Source organism: Hemicordylus capensis, chromosome 5 (genome assembly GCF_027244095.1).
Source record: "Hemicordylus capensis ecotype Gifberg chromosome 5, rHemCap1.1.pri, whole genome shotgun sequence".
In the NCBI taxonomy this organism is placed as follows: domain Eukaryota; kingdom Metazoa; phylum Chordata; class Lepidosauria; order Squamata; family Cordylidae; genus Hemicordylus; species Hemicordylus capensis.
Window position 1 is genome coordinate 223073408 of NC_069661.1, and position 26657 is coordinate 223100064.

The 26657-nt window shown below is 45.0% G+C and overlaps 1 protein-coding gene across 1 annotated transcript in view; it reads left to right on the plus strand.

Moving 5' to 3' along the window:
- LARGE1 (LARGE xylosyl- and glucuronyltransferase 1) overlaps window positions 1–26657 on the plus strand; it is a 366765-nt gene that overhangs the window by 296179 nt on the left and 43929 nt on the right. Inside the window, exons 9-10 of the mRNA XM_053253740.1 lie at window positions 359–514; window positions 25703–25866. Coding sequence (XP_053109715.1) covers window positions 359–514; window positions 25703–25866 — 320 coding nt within the window. The remainder of the gene's footprint in view (window positions 1–358; window positions 515–25702; window positions 25867–26657) is intronic.

Sequence of the window (26657 nt, forward strand, 5' to 3'; positions counted from 1 at the left end):
CAGTGAATATTCTGGCCAATGTAGCCTTGTCTTTAGCCAGCCACTGGGGCTACTGCACACATAAAAAGAAGCCTGGGGGCTGTTGCAAATCTTCTTAAAACAGCATGTGGGCATTTGCTTTGCATGATTTCCACTGTGGAAGAAGCATGATGCAAGTGTCCACATGCTGTTTTAAGAAGTTTCACAACAGCCTGCCCCTCAACAGCCTCGGGTTTGCCTTTGTAGGTGTCAAGCAGCTTGCTGATGCCAAGGTTATACTGCCCGGAAGGTTGGCCAATTGTTAACAAGAACAACAGCAGTACTGAAAGATGGCACGTAAAGATGACTTGATATCTTTATTCTTTGTTTCCCCTGTTAGGTGATCCATTGGAACTCACCCAAAAAGCTGCGAGTAAAGAACAAACACGTTGAGTTTTTCCGCAACCTCTACCTGACATTCTTAGAGTATGATGGGAACTTGTTGAGGCGGGAACTCTTTGGCTGCCCCAGTGAGGCTGATGTCAACAGTGAAAACGTAAGTGGCAACCACATGGCTCAAAGCTGGGAAGGGCATTGCTTAGCAGAGGTCTGCGCAACTTGGGGGGTGGGGGTGGCTCTCTGCTAGGTGAATGGTTGCAGGTTCCCCAGTCTATTATTCCCCCCTCATTCACAGCTTTTAGATGATAGCTCTTCCAGCCACTGGAAAAGTGGTTTAGGAGGAGAAGACAGACAGACAGACAGACTCATTTGTAGAGGTGTAGTTCATGTCATGTCCCATTGGGCTGTGCAAGCAAGGACTCACTACCAGCAAGGACTCACCAAGGGGGTGAGACATTAATCAGGGTGGCCAAGCTGAGGTCAGAATCCAGGTGGTCAGGTCTATAGGAGAGCAAGATAACACAGGTCCAGGCACAGTCCAAGGTCAGAAGCTGAAAGGTAAATTCACACAGGATCAAGATCTGGCCTTATAGTAGGAAGCATAAATTGTCCTCTTTGCTAAGCAGGGACCAACCTGGCTTGCATTTGAATGGGAGACTACATGTGAACACTTTAAGATATTCCCCTTAGGGGATGGGGCCACTCTGGGAAGAGCACCTGCCTGCTTACATGCAGAAGGTTCCAAGTTCCCTCCTGGGCATCTCCAAGCTAGGGCTGAGAGAGACTTCTGCCTGCAGCCTCGGAGAAGCCACAGTGGCAGTCTTTGTAGACAATATTGTGCTAGATGGACCAATGGTATAAGGCAGCTTCCTATGTTCCTATAGCAGGCCAGGTAATAAGCCAAGGTCTAGCCAGTTCGACAAGGGAGCAAGGTAACACACAAGGAGCAGGCTGAGAGCTAAGCAACCATGTTGCTTCAGCAACTGCTCCTCTCAGACTGAGTCCTTAAACAGGCCTGCCCTAGAATCCCAGCCTCAGGCTTCTCCCTCTGTTTCCAGAGGCAGCTGTTCTGGAAGAGGCTGTGAACTATTTCTTAAGGGTAAGCTCCTCCAGTGAGGCTGTGATTCCTCTGTCACTAGTGGTACTTCCAGGGAGTTGGAGGAGATGGGCAGGTGGGTGTTTTCTGGGCATGGAGAAGGTGGTGGCTCTTCCTTCATGGCTGTCTCTTGCAGTGCCATATCCCCAGAATTCTCTACCTCACACCTCGATACTGGTGGCTCTGTGTTTGAGTCCATTATTGGCTACTCAAAACTGGGAGGTGCTGGCACCTCAAGAGGGTCTGTGACCTATTCTGGATCCTCATCTCTCAAGCTTTCACCACTTGTGTCTGATAGATGAGCCACTGTGTCTGATTGGTGGGCCACTGTGCGAAACAGGATGCTGGACTAGATTTGCCTTGGGCCTGATCCAGCAGGGCTGTTCTTAGGTTCTTAGATGAGGTGTCAGGCTCGGGTTCATGACAGTTCATTACTTAACTTTAACAGGAAAAATTCAATATGCAACTCTGTCATATGGTCAGACCATATAGCCCAGTACTGTCTGTTCTAACTGGCAAGAGTAGACTACTGGAGTAGTCCTTAGTAGTCTTCGTACTACTTAGTGGACTACTATTAAGCAGACTGCTTAGTAGACTACTAAGAGTAGAGTCCCTGGGATTAATTTCCAAGTCCCCAGGTATGGGACTTTCTCAGCCATGCTGTTTAAGAGCATTTTAACTGGACCGAAGACTAAACTAAGCACGTGCTCTCTCATTGAGCTGTGAACCTGCTTCCCTCAAGGGTAGGAATGTAGTGGAAAATGAACCAGACTAGCAAAGTGTTTTCCAACCATTATGATTTTGAAATGATAAAGAGATGAAAGTAGCCAGACTTATATTTTTGCAAGTTACCTGTCTTCGTATTTCTGCATTTATATTGCAAGGCATATAATGGGGTAGCATTTTGAAGGTGCAATTACTGTGTGAGATTGCGTGAAATTACAGGTGGTTTCCTTCAGTAAATAGCTATATGCAAAAAATTTCCTCCCTCGATGTCCCTATGAAGTACAATAGCAGTGTTCAGAACAAGTATAACAAAACTTGCAATTCAACGTCCATCAGCCGAAGGAGTCCTTTTCATTTAAATGCAAAGATATATATTGGTGTTCTCCCTGTGTATGCACTATTCGTTTGTTTAAAATGTCTGAGGGTGGATTTCATACATGCATCTAAATTGTGCCTCTGCAAATCAGTCAAAATAGAATTCTAGAACCATTCTCAATATCAGCAACTAAGAAGGAAGAATCTTTGGAATGCCCCTGTGAGAAAAACATATGGACACCGTATCTGGGATTGGGCAGTGGGCTTCTGTGGGACTCATGCTCAGCCATAAGCGTATGATGTTTGGGGCTTCCCAGTGTGCTATCCCGTGACAGAAATAAGGAGTTGGCTGCATTGCTTGGCAAATACTCATGTGGCAGTGAGGCTCCCATCTCCAAGGCAATGGGGCCATCCTTGCAAGATTTCCAGCACCAGAGAGTCTCATGAAAGGAGGGGCTCCTCTCAAGAAATGTGCAGAAGCTGCCAGGCCCTATTTAGGGAAGAGGCTGATAATGCGCCAGGCTAATGGGGTTAACATCCAGTGAGGCATTATGCCCACAAGTCCACTATATATCCTTGTTGGGATATAGAACTCACAGGGTCGATGGGAGACAAAGTGCCTGAATCTCCCCGTTCTCCCTTTCCTGTGCCACATTGTGTACCCAGCACTCTATTAAGGGGGAGGGAAAGTTTGTGGAAGAAAGGATGGAGGAAAGGTCCTGCACTGTCCGACCCAGATTGTGACTAGCACATCAACACTGCTCTCTACTCTTACCTTGGTGTTTGCTGACACGCGATCGTTTCTCAGGAGCACACAAGTGGCTTGGAGCCTGGCTGGCTGGAACTCCTACCCTTCTGTCTCTCATGAGAACCAGCCCAATGTAGGCCCACATCTGGTGATCGTAGTGACAGGTCAGGATTATGGGAGAGGCTGTTGCAGAGAAATTACTTCGGTTCTATAAGTAATTGAACAGGAAGGCAATTTTAAATGAGAAACAGGAATTTGATATTTATTACTAACTAAAACATTGGCTAAGAAAACAATAAACAGATTGATAGTCTCTTATGCAGAGAGAGGGAGAACCTCTCAGTTTGAATTCAGGGCAGCAAATGAGGAGGAGACAAACAAACACTGGCTCCACCCCCAAGCTAGTACACAGAAACATTCAAATATATACAAGTATGCCCACACAAAGAACGAAGACAGCGTCCATGGCAAAATCCCAACAGAAGTGACAGTCCATTAGGTATCCTGGTCCCAAGCCATTCAGAGCTTTAAAGGCAATGACCAACATTTTGAATTATGCCCAGAACAGATTGCTAGCCAGTGAAGCTGATGCTGTAGTGTAGAGTATTTAACATGCTCTATAAAACTGCACCAGCTGAAATTTCTGAGCATGGAGCATGTGTCATAATAATCCAATCTTGCATGGAAGGCTATGGTCAGATCTGCCTTTTCCTGAAGTGGGCGTAATTGGCACAGCAGCCTAAGCTATGCAAAAGCACTCATGGCCATATTAATGGATATCCTCTACCCGAGCATCCAGGAACTAAGCCAAGTCCAAGAATAAAGAGAGCAACTGAAAGTAATGTACAAAAGGAAGGGTTTACAATATTAAGAGTTTTTGCTGTTCGTTTAGGGGGCATTCGTTGGCACTGTTCATTGAACATTATTAATATTAGGATTGATATTGTGTTTTAGCAGACTTAGATACACCCAACACACCATTCTCTTCTAGACTTGTTTTAGGCTAGACTTGTTTCAATCCTCAACATTTTCAGATATTTTTACTTATGGACCCTGGTACCTTGTTAACACCAATACTTGGCTTGAATTCTCTGTCTTTCTGGCAAAGCCATGTAGCTGTCCAGCAGAACACAGCCATGGTATCGTTGCTGAAGCAGGATATATGGACAGAAGGAAGTTTTCAACCGCTGTCTCTGCTGCCCCATCTCCTCATGAAATATCAGTGAAATCCTGATCCAGATTATCCTAGGCTCATGATTACTCCTTCTAAGCAGGGCTCAGAAATGGTCTTCATGCTGCCAGCCATGCACTAGGCTTCTTTGACTCAAACTCATCACCATCTGCTCCTGGTGTATATGTGTGTGAAGTCTGAAACTGGAGTGTGTGAACCATCAAGGTACATTGGGTCTTCTGACTCTTTAGACTTACCAAGTGGGCATATCCTGGGATAGTGGTCTCAGGGTATGAGTCCTCTTTATCCCAGCACATGCTGAGGCCAGCATCAGGGTCCTTCTAAAATGGAGATCTTATCTACTTTTGTGTCCAGTCATGAATTAGACCTGACACATGGTCATTTGGATGCCCTAGGTCAGACTCCAGTTCTGCAGTGCTTTCTAGTCTACTGTGCTTGTCTCTTCCACAAACTGATTCCTCTCATGACACTACTGCTGTAGTGTCTAGATACTACAGTATCTAGTCAGTATCATGACACTACTGCTGTTTCTAGATATAAACTGTTACCCCTTGAGGTCATTCTTCATCCCTGGCTAGCTATGCAAAGGGATGAAGGGTAGCATGCTTTCCAAACAAACACAACTTGCAGTCTTGTCCTTTTCCAGATATGGCAAAATAATTGGGGTGTGGCAATGCTGGGATCCTCACTACACCCTCCGGGGAGCTCCACACTGAAGGGGCTGGGAAGCATTTGTGCTTACCGGTTAAAGGGGAACAAATGGTAAGAAGGCTCATTGGTTCCATTTATTTTTAGCTTCACATATGAGATGACACCATGTCGCTGTCAGATCCTCCAGGCCTCCCTGCTGCACACCTCACTTCTTCATAGGTGTCTGGGGGTCTCCCGCTTTTGACCCTCTAGCACTCACTCTAACCCATGAATGGCACCCACCTCTAGCAGCCCAACAGATCCGCTGTGCTGCTCATACTCTTAGCCCAAACTGATGGCTAAACTCTTTGTGGAGATTGACAGGCAGCCAGTATTCTCCCACCCATGTTCTGTATAGGTATGCCAGTTGGCCGTTCCCTGGTGAGCCCCGCCCTCCAGTCATCTTCAGTAGGTGTACTTGTAGGTGGGGTTGACTGCTGGGCCCCACTACTGCTCAGATAGCAGCTAAGATGGGTGGGCAAACTTGGCTCCCCAGCTGTTGTTGAACTACAACTCCCATCATCAGCTGGGGTGATGGGAGTTGTAGTTCAACAACAGCTGGGAGGCCAGGTTTGCCGACCCCTGAGCTAAGACCATTAATTAAACCCTGTGCCATCGGGCAAACTTGGACACCTCCGGTGACAGGATTCCCAACGGCCTGGCACAGGCAGATAAAACAATCAGCTATGCATTCAGGTGAAATGGCTTCAGCAGACCTGGAAGCTTCTGGGAAGGGTTGTGGAAGTTCCTCAAAACCTAGCTGCTTCACATTCCTGGCAGAGAAGTTGCCAGGAGATAAATATGCCCAGTGGGCAGGTGGATCCTACACAAAGGAAAACAGCAGAACAGCATCTAACCAGCTCTGCCTGTGATAGTTTGAATGCTTGTTGAATAGTAGCTTTCATTGTTTACAAGATCAATGGCTTCTTCCTGTCACTTGCAATCTGGCTGTGTCAGAATTCACCCTCAAGGGGTCATTTCAATATGTAAGCTATTACAACTTAGCAGCTTCATGTTATTAGAGGTATTGCATTTAGAATTTAATTTGTAATTAAGAAAGCTTGTTTGGAATGCAAATATCTGTTAAATACCTAATGGAGTTCAATAGGTTTTATACTGCCCTCAGTTGTGCTTTGGCCTCATTATACCATGCTAGTGTTAAAAAGAGGCATTACAGTGAGCATAAATTAGATTTATAGCTTTTGCCTTATGCTCCTTGTTTCTTGCCTCTATGCAGAGTAACATATTACTCCTAGATAGTATGCATTTTCTGCCATGCTTGTGGTTTCTTTTGTGCAGCAGCCGCCCCGCCCCCATACACACACCTGATTTGGATTTTAATGTTTTTACTGATTTTTCGTGCTTTTGCATAGCAATATTGGGAGAAGAGGTTGTGTTGAAGGAGGCCATTCAGAGAGAATAAAGTGGTTCTACAGCTTCTCCCTCAGCAAGGACATAATTGTGAATGCATCCTGAGCCTTAGAAATGGGACAGGCTGGAAGACTTAGGGAGAAGAGAGCTGGTCTTGTGGTAGCAAGCATGACTTGTCCCCACAGCTAAGCAGGGTCTGCCCTGGTTGCATCTGAATGGCAGACTTGATGTGTGAGCACTGCAAGATATTCCCTTCAGGGGATGAAGCCGCTCTGGGAAGAGCAGAAGGTTTCAAGTTCCCTCCCTGGCTTCTCCAAGATAGGGCTGAGAGAGATTCCTGCCTGCAACCTTGGAGAAGCCGCTGCCAGTCTGTGAAGACAATACTGATCTGACTCAGTATATGGCAGTTTCCTATGTTCCTATGTACCATGTAAATAAATGCATCCAGCAAAAGCAAGGCTAAACAAGTTATCAGTTCATATTGGCAACATTTAGGCCTGGGTTGCCTCACTGTAGCCCTGCAGGTAGGCAGACTTCAAGCTTTCAGCATCAACTTCATTTTTACTAGAATTACAAGATCCACCAGCCAGAGCAAGGACACACTTCTAATGAAGGAATAGGATGCCCCCGAGCACATATTCAGCCCAGGAATTTATTTTCAGTACCAGAACTGAGCTCATAATTCTTTCATTCAAAAGTCTACTCCAGGGTTTCTCTCAAGTTTTCTTCACTTCAGCAACCTTACCGTGTCTATTTGTGTGTGTGTCCTTTTAGTTGTTCCTATTTGTCGTAAATCTGTCAGGCTGGCCAGATGAAGCGTAACAGAGGCAGAAGCAGAACAGGAAAGTCTAACAGGAATAAATTCTCCAAACCAGGTCCAGTCCAAGTCAATCCAATAAATGCAACAGAGTCCAAAGCGAAATCCACAGGCAAGGTCAACAGAGTCCAGGGTCCAAACACAGTCAAGGTAATACACTAACACAGCCGATTAGCTCACAGAAATTGATGTTGCGATCAGCAGGGTAGCTATGTTACAGGCGTCTTAAATACACGGACCCCCAGTGCTGTTAATTAAGAGTTGCTGAGTCAGGAGCTTTGCCTGTTCTACACATGCGGCTCCTTAACTCTTGCTGTCTCTGGGACCGGCACCTCTTCACAGCTGAGACCTGATGCGCCTCCTCCACAAGAGCTGCCTCTAACTCATCTTCGACTCCCTGTGCTTCAGACCCACTCTCCTTTGCAACTTCTGGTCCTTGCCCACCCTCCTCTGCTGTCAGCTCTGTCTCCGCCTCCAACTCCTCCTCACAGTCTTCCAGCATGCCCGTGACACTATTGTTGGGAGTCAGACATCCTAGATTATCTACTGCAGATCAGCCAGAGACCTACCAGTAGGTCCTGATCTATCTTTTGTCCACCAGTCTTCAACTCATTGTCTTCTAAAGTATCTCCTTAAAAGCTCATTAATATTTCCTATGTGTTGATCATCATAGTTTCTCTGTTTAGAAGTTTTTAAAACAGGCATTCAAAAAGAAACGTGCTAAATTCCTAGTCAGTGGCCAACATACAGAGCAGCATTCTGTGGGCGCTCCTAACATCTGTTGCCACCCACCTAGCACTAACCCCCTCTAGTGCACCCAGTTGCTGAACCATCAGTGCTTTTGCACTCTTGTGCAAGAGAGCAAATACTTTTTGCAGCTTCCCCACACTCCCGAAGTGCTCTGAGAGAGTGGAAACATGTTGCTTGACCCTCACTGACATGTTTCCACTGTAACAGAGCACTTCCAGAGCATGGGTGAGCTCTGAAAAGTATTTGCGCTGTTGTGCAACAATACAAGAGAATCCACACTTCAGAGAGTGGACACACCAGCACAGGGCTAGCCTGAGTGGCAGCAGATGTTAGGAGTGCCTGCAGAACACTGCTCTGGATGTCATTCACTGTCTTCCTGATTTGCCACACTGATTGTCTCTGTAAAGGTAAAGTGCCGTCGAGTTGGTGTTGACTCCTGGCAACCACAGAGCCCTGTGGTTAAGGGGAAATGGAGGGTTGGGGTTAATTTGCTGGAATGCCTTGAAAATCCAATCTTCCTCACATTATAGCTGGGGAAAGTGCACAGATGGCAGTGATTTTCAAAGGAAGAAACTCAAGAACTTGGCATACTTTACTTTGGAACTGAGATGCTGCAAATGTGTTTTGATGGCAGCTCATGGGTGGTATGTGACTATCATCATTATTATAAACTCTTGTTTTTCCTCTTGTTTACAGCTTAGTCGTTCTGCTGCTGAGTTGCTCTCCCTAGAGGAGGGAGGTGAATATCCTGGCATTAAAGGAACTTTAATTTCCTTTAATTCAGTTGCAGCTTAAGGTGCATGAGTTTGGGATGGATGAGCTGGTCTGGTACCAATACTGTAGGACATACACTGGAACAAAAAAGAGATTGCTCATGGGGGGGGGGAAAGATATACCTTTGAACTAAGTGCAATCAATGGAAATGATGAAGTGTATTGATTATACTGGGGTGGTTTAGAGATGATGGTTAAATCTTGATGGTTAAATCATAACTCAGGGAGTGCACACTCTTCCCTCCTCTGCTCACACCCTTGTCAGACGAATTCTGTTTCCAGCTGCTATTAGAAACAAACCAATATTTGTTGCAATATCCAAAGTGGCCAGTCTCGGTTTATTCTAGCCAACATAACATAAACCAAGATCTGAAACCCTCAACCTTTGGGTTCAGATCTGTTTTATACAAGCAGTTAGATTAGAATAAGCCAAGACTTGTCAGTTCTGAAGTCAGAACCAATCTTGGTTTGTTTCTAGCCACAAGCAGAAAGAATCCTTCCAGCAAGGGTGTGGCCAAGGGAAAGAGGAGTGCAGGCTCACAATACTCAGAGACATTGCATGGAACCAAGATTTAGTCATGGTTGCACATGACATCTGAACCCGCCTGCTGTGTAAAAATTGCTGGTGACAGAATACAACAGATCCCATCTGCCCTCTTTGCTTTCATATGAGCTAGCTGAACGATCAGAATGAAAGTGGTTTCTAGCAGTCACACAAACACCCTGCACAAAATGTGTGTGTGTGTGTGTGTGTGTGTGTGTGTGTGTGTGTGTGTGTGTGTGTGCGCGCGCACGCGGGGGCGGGGGGGTACCGCCCTTGAAGTAAGCATCAATGAACCCTGCAGGATTAGCACTGCATGAGACATCAAGTCATCTCTCTGCCTTTGATCATACATTGACTCATCTCCGCCAACTTGTTCCACATTCTTCTCCTCCCCTCCCCGCTTCCTTCTCCTCTTCTCCTCCACTTATTTTAATGCAGGAAGTTTTCCTGTAGAGACAAAGAGGCAAAGCATACCATTATACCATATTTATGAGCTTTCTATTGGCCTTTAGTGTTTATGTCCAGCATTCCATTACCAGAGGCCGTAGTTGTAAAGTGGCAACTTCTTCTGTAGCACGTTTAGTATACCCAGTTGTGACTTCAAAAGCTGCAAGGCAAGATGTAATTTCTTTAGTTAAATCTCTTATTCCTCGCAATGTTTTTAACAGAGGCTTCCACAGCACTATTGGTACAGTGCTGCCATTAGTAATCTCTCTCAGGGGTGTTCGTATGACCCAGCTCCACCATTATTGACAGCATTCATGATAAATGCTGCGGTACAGGATAGAGCCAGTTCATTAGTGGAAGAATTTGCATAGTACCAATTGCAAGGGAATGCCCCAACTGGTAACTCTGTAAACAAATTACAATTACACTCCAGTAATGGCAGTAATGATTTTGGCACCTAGGATTTTTTGAAATGCATCCAGTTCTATGCAGGGCTAATGCCAAGATATTAGATGGTGTCCCCTTAAACATTTATGTTGGCATTTAGATATTTGAGGGTTTTTAAAGCCCTTGGTCAAAAGAGGGGGATGTGCAGTTTTCCATTACTGAAGCCCCAATTTATTTCATCTTTCTCTGATCCCAAAATCTTATACAATACAGATGGTGTATTGGTGGTCAGGCGTCTAATAATTTAAAGCAGAGTTTTTGGCAAGCGTCTACTAGTGCGCATGCCACAGATACTAGGGCATCTGCTACCCCCTCCCCCCTACAAACATCCCTTCCCTCATCACTGACTTCATGCTGCACTTGAGAGGCAGAACCCCACCCCCACCCCGCCCAAACACAACCTGATGTCCTGGAATTTAGTCAAGAAGTCTGGTCTCATCTGCTTTTGCTCTGTGCTTTGAAGGCATTCTGAGCACCTCCAAATCACAGCACACAGTCAGAGGTGAGACCCTGCCCATTTCTCATCCTGGAAATGGTGCAAGAGATGGGGTTGCACTCTGCGTGTATTTTGGAGGCACTTAGTGTAGAGACTTGGGGTGCAGACAGGGAACAAGAAGCTGTAAAAAGTGTAAAGCCCTTAGATTATAAATTCAGACTAGTCAGCCATGTAGCATAGTATAGACGCATAGGAACAGCAGTCCTCCCTCCCTCCCTCTCATAGATAGACAGACAGACAGACAGAAATAGGAATAAAAATAAAGATCTCCTTCAAAGACATGACTTTAAGTTGCTTTTGTTTTAGGAATCATACGACATGACTAAAGTTATGTAAATGAATACAAACTAACTAGACAACCAACATCTCCCTCTCTGTTCGTGGGCAAAGAGGTCCCCTTTTTCCAATTTAGGAAGGTAGTGGAGTTGCTTATTGCAGCTAGGAGCCTGGAAGAGAAAGTCATAAAGCATTGCAAACTCTGTTACTGGTGAGCTTTCCTTTGGCATCTAATGGTTATGTCCAGCATTCCACTGAAGGATACTTTAGGAACACAGTGTGACTACTTAGATGGAAGGTAGGAGCATTGAATAGAGGGCTCCTGTGGTTTAACAGTTGTGTAGAAGAGAGAGAAGGTAGCTTGTCCTGCCACAGGGACAAGAAACACTGTGTCTGCCAACAGCCCCTTGTTCAGAAACCCTTTTCTTTAATCATCCTAGCCACACACACTGTTAAACTGCCAGTAGAATTATTGATGGTAATAATTTTAAAAGAGGGAGTCATGTTAATCTATAGCAGCAAGAAGGGCTCAGATACCTTCGTGGCATGTCTACAAGAGAAGATTGAGGCATATGACTTCTATGAGATGTTGGTTTCTATGGTTTCTGTCTATGGTTTTCTAAAGATTCTATGGTTTTCTTCCCCTAACTGAAGTTCCCACTTATCAAAGAAATCAGAATTTATTTACTGTGTCTTGAAAAGGAAGTTTCCATGTAGGACAGCCTTTCGCTCACAATTAGAGGACAAAATCCTGCCCACGTATTCCTCTTTGTGGCACAGGCAGCTGCTGTTTCAATTTTAGTGGTCATTAAATGCTGGAGTGCTCCAAGGTGGAGAGCTGGACCTACTACTGCTACTACCATGAATATTTATATGCTGCTTTTCAACAAATGTTCCCAACACAGTTTACATAGATATAAATCAGTTTTTAAAAATGGCTTCCTGTCCCCAACGGGCTCACAGTCTAAAAAAGCTATTGCTTTTGGAACTGAAAACCTCTTGAAGTTATGTGCTTTGACATCCTGTCAATGTTTGAGTTTGGTTTCTAATCTTAGGGTAGTATGCATATGGGGAGCAAATAGGGCATTTGTTCTCTGTGGTTCTCTGTGGGCCAGATCCAATAAACTACTAAAGGTTTGGGCATGCCCATAGGAGGTTTTTTTGTTTTAAACAGAATCTTCCCCGTACCACAACAGGGTGCTTTTCAAATACCTCATTTTGAAAGTGGTTCCCATGTCACACGGGAATTTTGGGCATAGAGAACGAGCTGTTCAGTTCTGTGTATTTTCCAGCCAATATTTCTGAATGTGTTGTGCCAAATAGAAGATGTGATGGATCTGCTCAAAGGTGTCCCCCGGAGATGTAACATAGCAGGTGGAACAAGAGTTCTAGAATGCAAATGTGAACGACACATTAAAGGTTTCACATTACTTCTCAGTTGGCTGCATGGAAAGCAAGCCACCCATGGAATAGTAGGCATGCATGGCATGGACATCCAAATCTTGTGAATCAAGGGGGCTTTTGTAGAGTTCCAGCTTAAAAGCTGCTGTTACTGCTAGTTACTTGTCACTTTACTGCTAGTTACTGCTAGTTACTTGTCACTTTAGCCAGGGCTGCTCAACTTCAGTCCTCCATCTGATTTTGGACTACAACTCCCACAATCCCCAGCCACAGCAAACAATAGCCAGGGATTGTGGGAATTGTAGTCCAACATCTGCAGGAGGGCTGAAGTTGAGCAGCACTGCAAACCTAGTTGCTGTGATCTGAAATTAAGACACATATCCCAGTTCACTGCCCAGAAAAATAAGCTGGATTGTCTTTTATTTTTATTTTTTAAAGTTTTAGAAATGCTTCTCTTTACATTTTTTAAAATTTATTTTGTATCTCAAACACCTTATTCATATTGCCATATTTATTTCCTGAGACATAGAGCTTTTAGCGTCTGATGAAAGTATTCACTTGTGACTATGGGGCCTGTCTGTACACTGGAAGGAAAGGAATGTGGGTTTTAAATCTGGAGGAGGCCTTCCCTGGTGGTTTTGTTTCCCACCTGATCAGTGGAAAAGAGCACTGGAGGGACGTGTTAAATTATTCTATCCAAATGTTTTCATTTAGGAAGAACAAATCACTGCACAACCTGCTGGGTTTATTTATATAAAACATATGCTTAGCAAAGGCAAATAATCTTAAATTGCTGTATATTTTACTGGCTAGCAGTTAATGGCGCAGCGGGGAAATGACTTGCCGAGCGAGCAAGAGGTTGCTGGTTCGAATCCCCGCTGGTATGTTTCCCAGAATATCGGAAACACCTATATCAGGCAGCAGCTTTATAGGAAGGTGCTGAAAGGCATCATCTCATACTGCGCGGGAGGAGGCAATGGTAAACCCCTCCTGTATTCTACCAAAGAAAACCAGATGGCTCTGTGGTCACCAGGAGTTGACATCAACTCAAGGGCACAACTTTACTTTACTTTAGCAGTTATGAAGATTTTTGCCCAAACACAGCCCGGGCCACTTGCATGGGTTACATTCTGTACTTCACTATTAATTGATAGTGAAATGTATAACTAATATATACTGCAAATTTGTTCAGGTCTTGATAGTTTGCTGATAACATATTACAATTATACTATAGACACATTGGATATATTCCACAGCGGATACATTCTAATAAACTGCAGTCTAAACTGTTGGTGACTGACCAGGAGAGGGACCTTGGGGTTTTTGGTAGACAGCTCATTGAGAATGTTGACTCAGTCTGCAGCAGCGTGAAAAAGCCAAATTCCATGCTAGCGGTCATTAGGAAGGGGGTTGAAAATAAAACTGCTAATATTATAGTGCTTTTATATGAATCCATGGTGTGACATTTGGAGTACTGTATATTCTAGAACCAGAGAAGGTGCAGAAGAGGGCAAACAGAATAGCTGGGTGCCTAGAACACCTTCCTTACGAGGCAAGGCTACAACATCTGAAGCTTTTTAGTTTGGGGGGGAAAGGTGAGTAAGGTACAGGACAGAGGTTTATAAAATTATGCATGGTGTGAAAAGAGTGAATAGAGAAAATGTTTGTTCCCTGTCTGACAACACTAGAACCAAGAATCATCCCATGAACCTGATTGCCAGGAAATTTAGGACTGACAAAAGGAAGTACTTTTTCACACAGTGTGTAACTAATTTTTGGCATTCTCTACCACATAATCTGGTGATGATCACCAGCTTGAATCACTTTAAAGGGGGCTCAGACAAATTCATGAAGGACAGGTCTATCACTGGCTACTAGTCTTGATGGCTATAAACTACCTCCAGGCTCAGAGGGAAGATGTCTCTGAATTCCAGTTGCAGAGGCATAGAGGCAGGAGAGGGGGCATACTTTGGGAAACACGATGCTGGACTAGATAGGCCTTGGGCTTGACCCAGCTGGGATGTTCTATATTCTTATATATTTATATTTCATGTGGATGATACTGTAATTATCTGAAATATGAGTTGCATTATTACTTAATCTTTGGCATACTTTAAGGACAATACAAACAGCTTCTCTGGTAGAATGAACAACCACAGTATCACTGGAACCTCCTAGCTTTGATTCCAGTAAGTTTCTAGTCCTTATTGTTGAGAAGTTTGAAAGAATACCATGGTAAAATATGCTGATGCTTTAGGCAGAACTAAACTTAAATGTATTCCCTTTCTCCAAACATCATGATATCTTGCTTATCTCCAGATACTTGAGAGCCATTTTTAGCAATTCTCAGATCAGAATGTTGCGGAACAAGTGTGACATTTCTATCAACTTTGGCTTGTCACAAATTGTGCTCATGTGAATTAAATGTGAAACATGCTGATTAAAATTACAATATTAACAACATAGCTGCAGCCTTCCAGTTCATGAGTTGCAATCCAGAAAATGATACAGGCCGTAAAGCACACACCATAGCATTTTATTTCTATTTTTTAATAGATTTTTTAAAAACTCCATCTCATAACCCACCAACAATTTGGGGGTCTTACACATCACAGAGTAGCCATGGGGCCATCTATTATGTTTTGTGTTCATCATTTTAGAAAGCTACAGAAGGGGGTATTATTTGCCCCCAACTCTGTTCAAGAGCCTTCCCTGGCACCTTAGCTTAGATCTCTCCAATTCCACTGTGTCTTTCTGTGGCTACAGGTAAAGAGAGCAACCAGCTTGGCCCCAGCTATGCATACATTTGTTTAGACCAGTGGTACACAACCAGGGTTCTTCCAGATGTTGAACCACAACTCCCAGCACCCCCAACTACAATTTATTATGGCTGGGGATGCCGGGAGTTGTCATTCAGCAACATCTGGAAGAGCCCAAGTTGGGAACCAATGGTTTAGACTGTTGATCCAGACGGCATCCTAGCTGCCCCTGTCCTCTGGCAGAGGGAATTTTCTAGCCTAACTGTGGTTTGAAATTGCTTACCTAAGGACAGCAGTGCTTGAAACACTGGTGCTGCCACCACCCACGGAAGACTGATACGTTATGTAAAGAAGCAAAACAAAACAAAAGCTCTTCCCTCTAAAAAGCTTGAAGTGCTTTCGCCAGGGTGGCCGGGGGTAGGGGCACATGAAACTACTGAGAAGTATCTTCCCATTTTTGCCATCTGTAAAAGGGGCAGCAAGAACAAGGGGGTGGTGCCTGGTCAACACTAGTATCTAACAAGTGGAACTTGTGACAAAAATGTTGTGTCAGACCTGAAACCTTGTGTACTGGATTGTATTGGTGAGGAAGGGATAGAATAGGACATTGATGGGCAGCAGGAAGGTGAAACATAAGGTGGGGGAGGTCTTGTTGGAGTTGTAGCATATTTTGATGCCTTTTCTTCATTTCTTTTTGTTTTTAGGATGTCCTCTCTTTGTTTTTGTGTTAGGCATTTTCTTCCCCCTTTTTTCTGTATAAAGCCTGCATCTTCTGTAACTGTTAACACCAACTGTCACCTACTGTCAATGCTCCCTCTCACCTTCACCCCTTCTCCCAGTTCTTTCTCTCATCATCCTCATCCCAAACTTCCAGTGTAATTGGTTATGCCCTATTGATTGAAAAGGGGGAACAAACCTTCTTTTGGAACCTTCTCTTGAACATTCTGTGGCTGGAAAGCATATGTGCTTCTTCAGGGGTGGTTAAAAAGGGGGTGGCTGTGGGCGTAGGTCTGGGTTCCCTCCCCCAAAAAGTTATTTGGAGGCATGGCTCGGGACCCTCCCAACATCCTCAAATACACTTCACCCTTAACAGGAACATGTGGAAGTTCTGTACCTATCCACACACTCAGTTAGCAGTCAGCAATATATTAATAGATGCCCTGACTTTTATTTGTTTGTTTGTTTATATTTTTATACCACCTGATATGTAATTCTCTAGTCTATTCCTAGATAGGCTATCTCTCAGATGTGCTCCATAACTGTAGCTTCATGGGAGATCACATAACCTTTATTATAGAACCTGACCATCGAAAAAAGGGTCAATAATTTTTGTGACAAAATACACTTCTGGGCCACTGTCTAGAGAACAAAATGGCCCCATAAAGATACAGAAGCTGGCCATCTCTAGGCTACAGTATAACATTTCCATGTGGAAAATGTCATGTAAATATTAAACTTGCACTTGCACCCTTCTGGCATTTTTTAATTTTTGCAGTTAAAATATCAGGGCATAAAATACGCTCTTTCTTTGCCCCATTCCTCCACAGCAATCAGAGACATAATTTAGTCCATAGCGTTGTTCCATAGCTCATAATTAAGTTGTTATATCCTTTTAGTTTAGAAGCCTGAAGTAATCTGATAATCACTCAGTGACTACCTAGATAATGGCTGCTTTGCAATTACAAATGTATAGCTTGGCTGTTTGTGAAATTAAAAAAAAGATACTAGGATATCTCAAAGGAGTGGTGTGCTACAGCTCTTTTAACCATTCCTACTTAGGCTGATGAATAGGATTGATAAGGGGAATTGTAATGGCTTTCCAAGGAAGGAAAGGGGAAGGAAATCAAGATGTTTCATCTAGTCATTTCTGGCTTTATTTAAATCTCCAATATTATTTGTGCTTTGGGGAAAATGAAATGAACAAGGTTGTGATGAACAGTGGTTTTCAACAGTGAACCCTCTAAAATGTGAGAATGTTAATTTTCTGTTTAGATCAGCTTGACTCCAGCTTAATGGAGAATCTTACTTTGCATAACAACTTGCAGGACTAGAATAGTAATCTTTTTCAGTCAAGCTTGTCATAAGTAGTAGTAAGTTAAAATGCTGCCCCCGCCCCCAGGGGGCCAGTGTAGAAAGATACGAAGTTTTTGCTCCACTTATTGCCAGCATCTTCACTTTCTCCACTGGTGTTGACCATGTTTTTTTAAAAAACCCTTTCTGTTGCTTTTCCTTTCCAGAAAGGATGTGTTCTCCTATTACTTCCTGTGCTCTGATTTAGCTTAAAGAGGAGCCCTACTGAGACATTGAGGTTGCATTCACACAATCAAAAACTGTGGTCTACCCAGGTTTGGGAGTTGTGTGTGCTCCCAATTTTCGGTTGTGTGGAAGCAAGGTAAGGGGAAAACCTGGGTAGAAGTGATTGTGTGAATGCAAGGTAGGAGGAACACTTGGGTAGCTCTTCCTCCTACATTGCTTCCATGCACAACCAAAAATTGGGAACACGCACAGCTCCCAAACCTGGATAGAACACAGTTTTTGAGGTCGTGCACACAACCTCGCTGAGGAAAGTAGGCAGGCTGCAGAGAAGACAGGAGCTCACCTGCCTTCCCTGTCAGACGAGCAGCCACCGTTCTCCCCTCCGCTGCACTGCACACCCACATGAGCAGTGGGGCAGCAAAGGGAGATGCTGGGAGGGGGGACTTCCGCCCCTTCCCACATCCCTGGGTGCCCCAGGGCACAAGTGCAGTATGGCCACTCCTTCCCCCCAGCTCGCTGCCAGAAATGGTGGCAGGCCAGGGGGAAGTCATTTAACCCAGCAGTAATTGCCCAATCGCCAGCCAAGGATTCACTTAACCTCATCTAAACACCAAGGTTTGAAAGTGGGGCTTGGCGCAGGTGTAACTTAGGGAGCGACCTCGCTTCGATGCTTCACACATGCAGCCTAACCCAGGCTAGGCTGCCCTACCCTGGGTTAGGCTACACATGTGAATACCCTTTTTGATTGTATGAATGACCACAATATGTTGTATGTACATGTTTTTGCGTGAATTACTGTACATGCATTTATTTGTAAAGTGAACCTGTATTTGGACCCCCTCAAAAGCAGGGTACAGATAGAAAGCATATTACTGCACATGCAATTAGCATAACGTATGGTATGTTGTATGGTAGAGAAGTGTACATGTACACACTGTACACAGATAGTACATGTGTTGAGCATAATGTATGGACAGAGTTATAGAAGCTATTAGAGTAAAGGCAGAATTAAACAATCCTTCTGGTGTGGAGATGTAAAATGTCAGGATCTCTTTAAAAATAAAAGCATGGGCAGCACCAGTAGCGAGCACAATAGAATCCAGAGTAGCAGTGACAAAAATATTGAATGGGAGTGTTATGGTTTGATGAAATCTTCTCCCTCAGATCCCTGCCCCCAATTTGAGCCGAAAAAATTCTAAGTAATAGCAACTCCCTCATACTGTGATGTGAGAGTCTTGAAATGTAAACTCGCACGACCCCTTTCTGCAGAAATTTTGTAGATTCTGAATTTAGTAGAGTCACTTGTTTTTGTTCTAATCACTATTTTAAGAAAAATATAGTTATTTTTACCAGTGGTTGGTGTAAAATACAGGAAAGGAGAGGGATGGGATATTAATTGGAAAGACCCAATGACAGTGGAATGAGTGGCATATGGACAGCCAAAGGGCTGTGTGGTGCGAAGATGCCATTTTGCACCAGTTTAGAGTGGCAGTAAACTGCTGATTGCCGTGGGAAACTCTGGGTAAAAATTCTCTTTCTGATCCTCTTTGAGGAAAGACTGTATAGAAGGCAATAACTGACAGAGAATGTGAAACTCTTTCCCAGAAGATGACGTACTTGCCACAGGAGGGATTATTGGTTCATTTTTAATTGCATACTTAGCCTGATCCCAAAGACCCAAGACAGGAGCCAATATATTTAAATTGTACAAATAGCCAATTAAGAAAAATCTAGCACACATGTTAAAACCCAACCTTGTCCCCTCTTCCACTTAACTCCTTCCTCCAAATGCCACCTTAGCTTAAAAAGGAAGCTGCACTCATAAAAAGTATTTCGGATTTGCCAGTTATTTGGAGAAAGAGAGTTTTAGGACTGTGAGGCAGCCACAAAGAAATCTGCTCGGACTGTATGGTTGCCACCAGAGGAATCTAGGGGTTGAGGTGGACAGCTCATTGAAAGTGTCAATGTGCGGCAGCTGTGAAAAAGGCAAATTCCATGCTAGGGATCATTAGGAAGGGATTGAAAATAAAAATGCTACTATTGTAAAACCCTTATACAAAACTATGGGTTTTTGTTTGTTTGTTCTTAATATTTATATTCTGCTCTTCCTCCGACGGGCCCAGTTGCATAACAACTTGCAGGACTGGAATGGTAATATTTTTCAGTCAATCTTGTCACTACTCAGAATAACCCTGCTGTGAGTTTCTCCTCACAACAACCCTGTGAAGTAGGTTAGGCCGAGAGAGAAGTGACTGGCCAAGAGTCACCCAGCAAGTATCATGGCTGAATGGGGATTTGAACTCAGGTCTCCCTAGTCCTAGTCCAGCACTCTGGATCAACCACCACATCACACTGGCTCCCTGTGGCCACATTTAGAGTACTGCGTACCGTTCTGGTCACCACAACTCACATTGTAGAACTGGAGAAGGTGCAGAAGAGGGCAGCCAAGATAATCAGGGGCTTAGAGCACCGTCCTTACTAGGTAAGGCTACAACATCTGGGGCTTTTAGTTTAGAAAAAAGTCAACTGAGTGGAGACACGATAGATCTATAAAATCATGCATGGCATGAAGAGAGTGCAGAGAGAGAAGTTTTTCTCCCTCTCTTTTAACACTAGAACCAGGGGTCATCCGATGAAACAGACTGCCAAGAAATTTAGGACCAACAAAAGGAAGTATTTTTCACACAATACATCATAAACTTGTGGAATTCTCTACCACAGAATGTGGTGACTGCCAGCAGCCTAGATGGCTTTGGGTTTAGGTAAATGCATGGAGAACAGGTCTATCAATGGCTACTAGTCTGAGGGCTATAGGCCACCTCCAGCCTCAGAGGCAAGATCCCTCTCAATACCGGTTGCAGGAGAGTAACAGCAGGAGAGGGGGCATGCCCTCAGCTCTTGCCTGTGGACTTCCCAGCGGCATCTGGTGGGCCACTATGTGAAAGAGGATGCTGGACTAGATAGGCCTTGGGCCTGATCCAGCAGGGCTGTTCTTATGTTTCCCTCCCCTGCTGTGCACCTGATGCTCCGCAATCAGAGCAGTAGTGAGGAAGCTCTCCCTTGCACTATCTTCCTGGATTGCGACCAGAATCCAGCTCTGGATGTTCTCTGGATTTTCCTTAAGATAGCAATACCAGACCAATATCTTTATATCTGTACATATTTGTTGTAGTAGAAATATATCTATAATATAAAACTGCTTGGGCCTGACTGACTGACATGAAACACCCAGAGCAAACCACAAATAATAGAAACATGATGTTTTCACAAGTAGGTTCCAGATTTTGGCCAGACTAACAACGCCCCCCCCCAAAAAAAAACCCATCAAAATCTCAGAAAAATCCATTACTTTCCTAGAAAATCTCTCCCATTGGAAAGTATGGGGAATGAGACCTCATAGAGCTAGGAAAAGACTGTCAGATAAGAGATTAAGATTAGGGGTGTGCACGGAACCGCCAACTGCAGTCCGGCGCTGGGGTGGGGGGGTACCTTTAAGAGCGGCGGGAGGGTTAACTTACCCCTCCCGCCGCTTTCCTGCTCTGTTGCCGTAATCTTAAGAGTAATTGGGGCGGCAGGATACCTCCCTGCCACCCCTTCCCCAATGTTGCTGGGAAAACTCCCAGCAGTCCTTTGCACGCGCGTGGGCGCACATGACTCTGTGACGTGACGACTCTGTGACGTGACGTCTCTGTGACATGCGCACATGCGCGCAAAGGACTGCTGGGAGTTTTCCCAGCAACGTCGGGGAAGGGGCGGCAGGGAGGTATCCTGCCGCCCCAGTTACTCTTAAGATTACGGCAACAGAGTGGGAAAGCGGCGGGAGGGGTAAGTAAACCCTCCCGCCACTCCTAAAGGTACCCCCCCCCATCCCAGTGCCGGACCGTCCAGGTCTGGACCGGTCCAGGCCCATCCCTAATTAAGATGCTTGCCGACTCACTCACTGAAGCTATTCTGATGATCAGTGGAAAGCAGGCTAAGGGTGCTTAGCCCGCTCCGCACCAATCGTCAAGCCCACCAGGCTTGCAACCAAGCCCGGTTCTGTCAAAGCGGGTCACCCGCTTCTGTAGCTTGTCCCTTAAACTGGGTTTGCGGCACGAGCACTCCACAAACCTGGGTTTTTTTCAATCATGAGTAGCCGCGCCGCAGCTCCATGCTGTGGCTACTCATGAGTAGACCCCCGGCGGGAGGCTGAAAAGCAGCCTCCCGGCTCGGGGGTCTCTCCAGTATGCCTTGCAAGCTCGTGCAGGGCATACTGGAGCTTCCGGGGGCTGCGTGGCCCCCTATCCTCCAGCCCACACTGGCTCTGTCACGGAGCCGGCAGTCATGTGGGCGGCTGATCTGGCCGTCCAGGGCTGCTGCCCCGCTCATGTGCAGGGAGTGTGCCCGCTCACCCTCCCCAGGCGGGTCTCTTGGATCGTGAGACCCGCCTCACTGACTGACAATGAAACTCCCAGACCAAACCATGAAAGATAAAAACACGCAGTTTTCACACACCCAGAATGCCACTGAAAAAATGCATTCCCAGAAAATACAGGAAAACTCTCACATTGGACAGCATGGATCATGAGAACTCAGAGCTAAGAAAAGATTATAGTCATAGTGTTATAAGACATTAATATGCTTGCAAATTGCAAACCATTTTACGTGTGTGAGTGTACATGTAGAGGGGGGAGAGAGGTAATTTCTAATTAGCTGACAGGTGTTTTATCAACAATAACTTGTAATTATTACCATTTTGGACTCGTTGAGGGAAAAAGTGATTGGTGGCAAAGGGGAAAGGGAGAAAGTATAGAACAACTGGAGTGTGGGTTTAGAAACCAAACCAGTGCATTCCACATCTACAAATCTCTCAGAGCTGCCAGATTTTGTACTAGATAACACATTTTATTTTTAACAAAATTTTGAGAATTTATAGTCTGCTTTTCAAATTGTTATATTATGCAAGAGGAGAACAATCAAAACACTTAAAAATAGAGTTAAAACAGTAAAAGCATGATTAAAACATCACAATAATAAATCTCATCCACTGGGCAAGATAAAAATGCACAACATCAAATCATATGATGTCAGAAGATGGAATAGTGATTTGTATGCAAAGGCATCTTGAGATTTGCATGGGGCAGCAGTCCTTGATTTATTTTAACAGCAATTATTTCCATAGCTCTGAGAAGGGTGTTTTCGTTTCTGACACAAGAATGAGAGCTCTCACTTAAAAGACTTGCCAGATCAAAATGGTGGCAAACATTCAGACTAATTCTGCACTAATGCACAGCATTTTCTGTTCCACAACAGAGGAAAGTGATTTTCAGCATTTTCCCCTTCCCTCTGCACCCACCAGTGCTTCCTGAAACTATGTCCCTGATGACTGTGGGACCTTCAGGGACATAATTTTGGGAGGCACAGGTAACTGTTGAGTGAAGGGAAGATAGTAAAAAATTGTCCCTCCCACATTGCATGACAGAAAATGCTGGCATTTCAACACAGTCAAATCTGGATGTCAGGCAGGAAATTTCCATTTTCAAACAAATACATGGTTTCTTCTGGATTCCTTCATTAGGTAGAAGTTTTGGTAAATGTTAGAAACCCCTGTGAGTACTGGCTTTTAAAAAGGATTATGCATGCAGGAGAGGTCTGTCAATGTTACTAGCCATGATAGCAAGATAGCAACTTCCATGTTCAGAGGCGGTATGTCTCTTCCAAGAGGGGTCTTTCCCAACCCTACCTGAAGATGCCAGGGATTGAACCTGGTGCCAGAGCATGGGTTTTACCACTGGTCTATGAACCCTCTCCTCAGGGATATTACTCGGATGGATCACCCCCAGGCAAGGGTGCTGATTAAACCCCCATCCCAGTGGGGATGAGAGGGAGAAGCCATCGTAGGGAGAAAGAACCATGGCATCTGTAACAGACATGCCCTTCATCACTCAGTGTTCCTTGCAATGTGCAGATCCTCTCTCCACATACCCCGGAGGTAGGGATGTGCACGAACCTGTTTGGAGTCCCTTTTATGGGCCTCCAAACATGGGGCCGGTTTGAAGTTTGAAGGCCCCGGGGGGGTGCTTTAAGGGAGGGCGGAGGGTGCACTTACCGCTTCCGCCACTTTCCCCCTGCCGGCGTCATTTTTAAAAAAAACCTTCAGGGCGGCAGCATACCTCCCTGCCTCCCCGTTGCCCTCCTCGGCCGGAAATCGCATGCGCACACACCCCCATCTGATGTGCACATGCGTGCACACGCGCCCAGTACTTCCAGCCACTTCCGGCTGAGGAGGGCAACGGGGCAGCAGGGAGGTATGCTGCCACCCTGAAGGTTTTTACCCAAAAAATGATGTGGGGGGGGGAATTGGTGGGAGGGGTAAGTGCACCTTCTCCCCATCCTTAAAGTGCCACCCCGCTGCTTCCTAACCGCCCAGCCACGGTTCCGTGCACATCCCTACTCGGAGGTTCTAATAATGGGCATTTTGTTAGTAATTATATAAAAAACAGTTATGTTCTTGTTCTTATGTCCTTACAATGTCAACATAATTCTGTGTTAAGTTGCTTTTACAAAAGCTTTGCAAACCCTATCATTCCTTTCTTGCATGCGCTATACTATTCTGGTCAAAGTGTCCAAGTAACAGTAATGTGCTACAAAATATCGACACAATAAACCCTAATGATCTATATAATAATTTGCTTGGTGACTCATTTAGTTGTGTATGGATTTTGAGGATGAAGCTGAAGCTGAAAACATGCCTGTCCCCTCTTTCTATTTTTGTGCCTTCAGCTGCTGTTATCAGCCTCCGATCTCATTCTGTGCTATGGCTTCTAGGACAAAATGAGCAGTTGGATCCTGCGGTGTGTTTTGCTCTTCCAAACATCCTTGGAATGCACATTGGTTGACACCTGTAGAACCCCTTGAAAGGTGGCTTGAAATTGGTGGACTTTGAGTCATTATTGGGTAGTAGGAAACTTGATGTGGTTTTAAAGACTGCTGCAGGCTTACAGAGAAGCACCTGGGCTTTCGTGCAAGAGTGCAAACGTTTTGATTAGTGTACCTACTCTCCTGAAGTGCTAGTGAAAAAGTCCAGCATCCTGCCTCACACAATGGCCAACCAGGTGCATCTGGGAAATCCACAAGCAGGGGAAAGAGGGCAACTGCCACCTCCCATTGGTTAATGAGAACAGAAACACATCACTGACAGTCAAGTGACATATTTCCAATCTAACTAGTGCCTCTGGAGTGCAGACACGCTATCTATCTATCTATATAATTCTCGTAAACGTACCCATCGCTAATCGCATGTGTGGCAGGTCTTGCGAAAGTTCATGAGCAGCTGCCCAAATAGTGACGGGAAGGAAACAGCAATGACGGCCAGGTGGGTGGCAGGCCAGCAGGCTGCTGGGAGGAAGCATGGCGGACCAGAGGAGGAGGTGGCGGGCCAGCCATCCAGCCACTAGGAAAAAATGCGCTGGGCCGGAGGAGGAGTTGGGCCAGCCAGCCAGTCACTGGGAGGAACTGTGGTGGCAAGCCGGAGGAAGCAGCCGGCTGGCTAGAGGTGCTGGGCTGGACGGTGGGCGGGGGTAGGTGACGGGCCGAGGTGGCCAGTGGGAGGGCAGCTGGCCGGGTGGCCAACTGGCTGGCCGAAAATAAGTGCCAGCAGTGAGTGGGGTGGGGTGGGGTGGGGTGGGGTGGAGAAAAGGGCTGAGGCAGGGGCGTAGTGAGGGGAGAGAGGGGTGGCCCCCCAGAGTGAGGGAGATAATGAAGAAAATAGGGAGGGATGGAGCTGGAGGGCCCTCGGGAGCTGGGGGCCCATGTTCTTTGAACCCTTTCACTCAATTATAGCTACACCCCTGGGCTGAGGCAAACTCAAGGTGCAGATGCTCTGTACCCAGCCCAGCTAGTTCAAAGTATTAGAGAATGCCAGTGCTTCTCTCAAAGCCCACAGCAGTGTGGGTGGATTGGCACCACCTATATTATGCCAAGAAAACTACCAATGCATGAATCAATGAAATGAAATGAAATATTCCAATGAATGTTTACCTATCAATATCTACCTACCAATATCTTCATCTTCATTTCATATCTACCAATGAAATGAAGATGAAATATTTATTATGATTATTAATACTATTATTAATAATAGTATCATCATTATTATTTTATTTAATTAATTAAGTACTGATGAGAGCCCTAATTTTAAGGAGTCATGTCCCTTCAATAAAAGAGTCAGTCTTTATGTTCTTGTCTACATTTGGTTTGCAGCTCCAGAAACAACTATCAGAGCTGGATGAAGATGACCTGTGTTATGAGTTTCGGAGGGAGCGTTTCACCGTCCACCGCACTCACTTGTATTTTCTACACTATGAGTACGAGTCTGCCCCAGACAACACAGATGTAACGCTGGTGGCTCAGCTCTCAATGGACAGGTAAAGAAAGCCAATTCTTTTTCCATAGGGAGCTCAACAAAATGCAGTCGCTGCTTGCGAGTAAGCTCAAGTCCATGTTGTCATATGCCAGTGGGGGGAAAGAGTGGGGCATTTTGACAGTAAATGCTGTAGTTGTGTCTCCTTTTCTTTTTGAAGCAACAGCAGGTGCCCTGTCTAGAAATAGAATATCAAGCTCAGAGTGGGAGACTGCAGTGCAGAGGTGTGATATAGAAAATTATATCCTCAGAACTAGATTGATCAGCTTTGTGTTTAACTGATCGCCATGCAGTGAGTCAGCAAAGAGAAGAATCCAAAACAATGGTGGCACAAGGAGAGTTTTGTTGTTCCTTCTCCCACCCCCACTTTTGCATCATGCAACATAGTTCACTTGTTTACTATGGTTCACTCATTCTTATTTATTTATTTATTTATTTATTTATTTATTTATTTATTTATTTTTACATGTATATCCCACTCTTCCTCCAAGTAGCCCTACATGGTGATATTTATCCTTGCAACAACTCTGTGAGATAGGTTAGGCTGAGAGATAAGTGACTAGCTGAGTGAGTTTTCTGGCTGCGAGGTTAAGGGCACGAGTGCACCCTTAAATCAGGCAAACTGCTCCTGTGCGAGGTGCTCCCAGCTGGCATGGGCACAGGATCCGCACAATGCACTGTGCATTTGCGCAGTGTGTTGTGGGATTTCTGGGGACTGGAACCATGTATCCCAACCCCTGAACCTCCACTGCGGGGAGGTGTGGGTGTGTGAACTTCATTGTGGGGAGTCTGGGT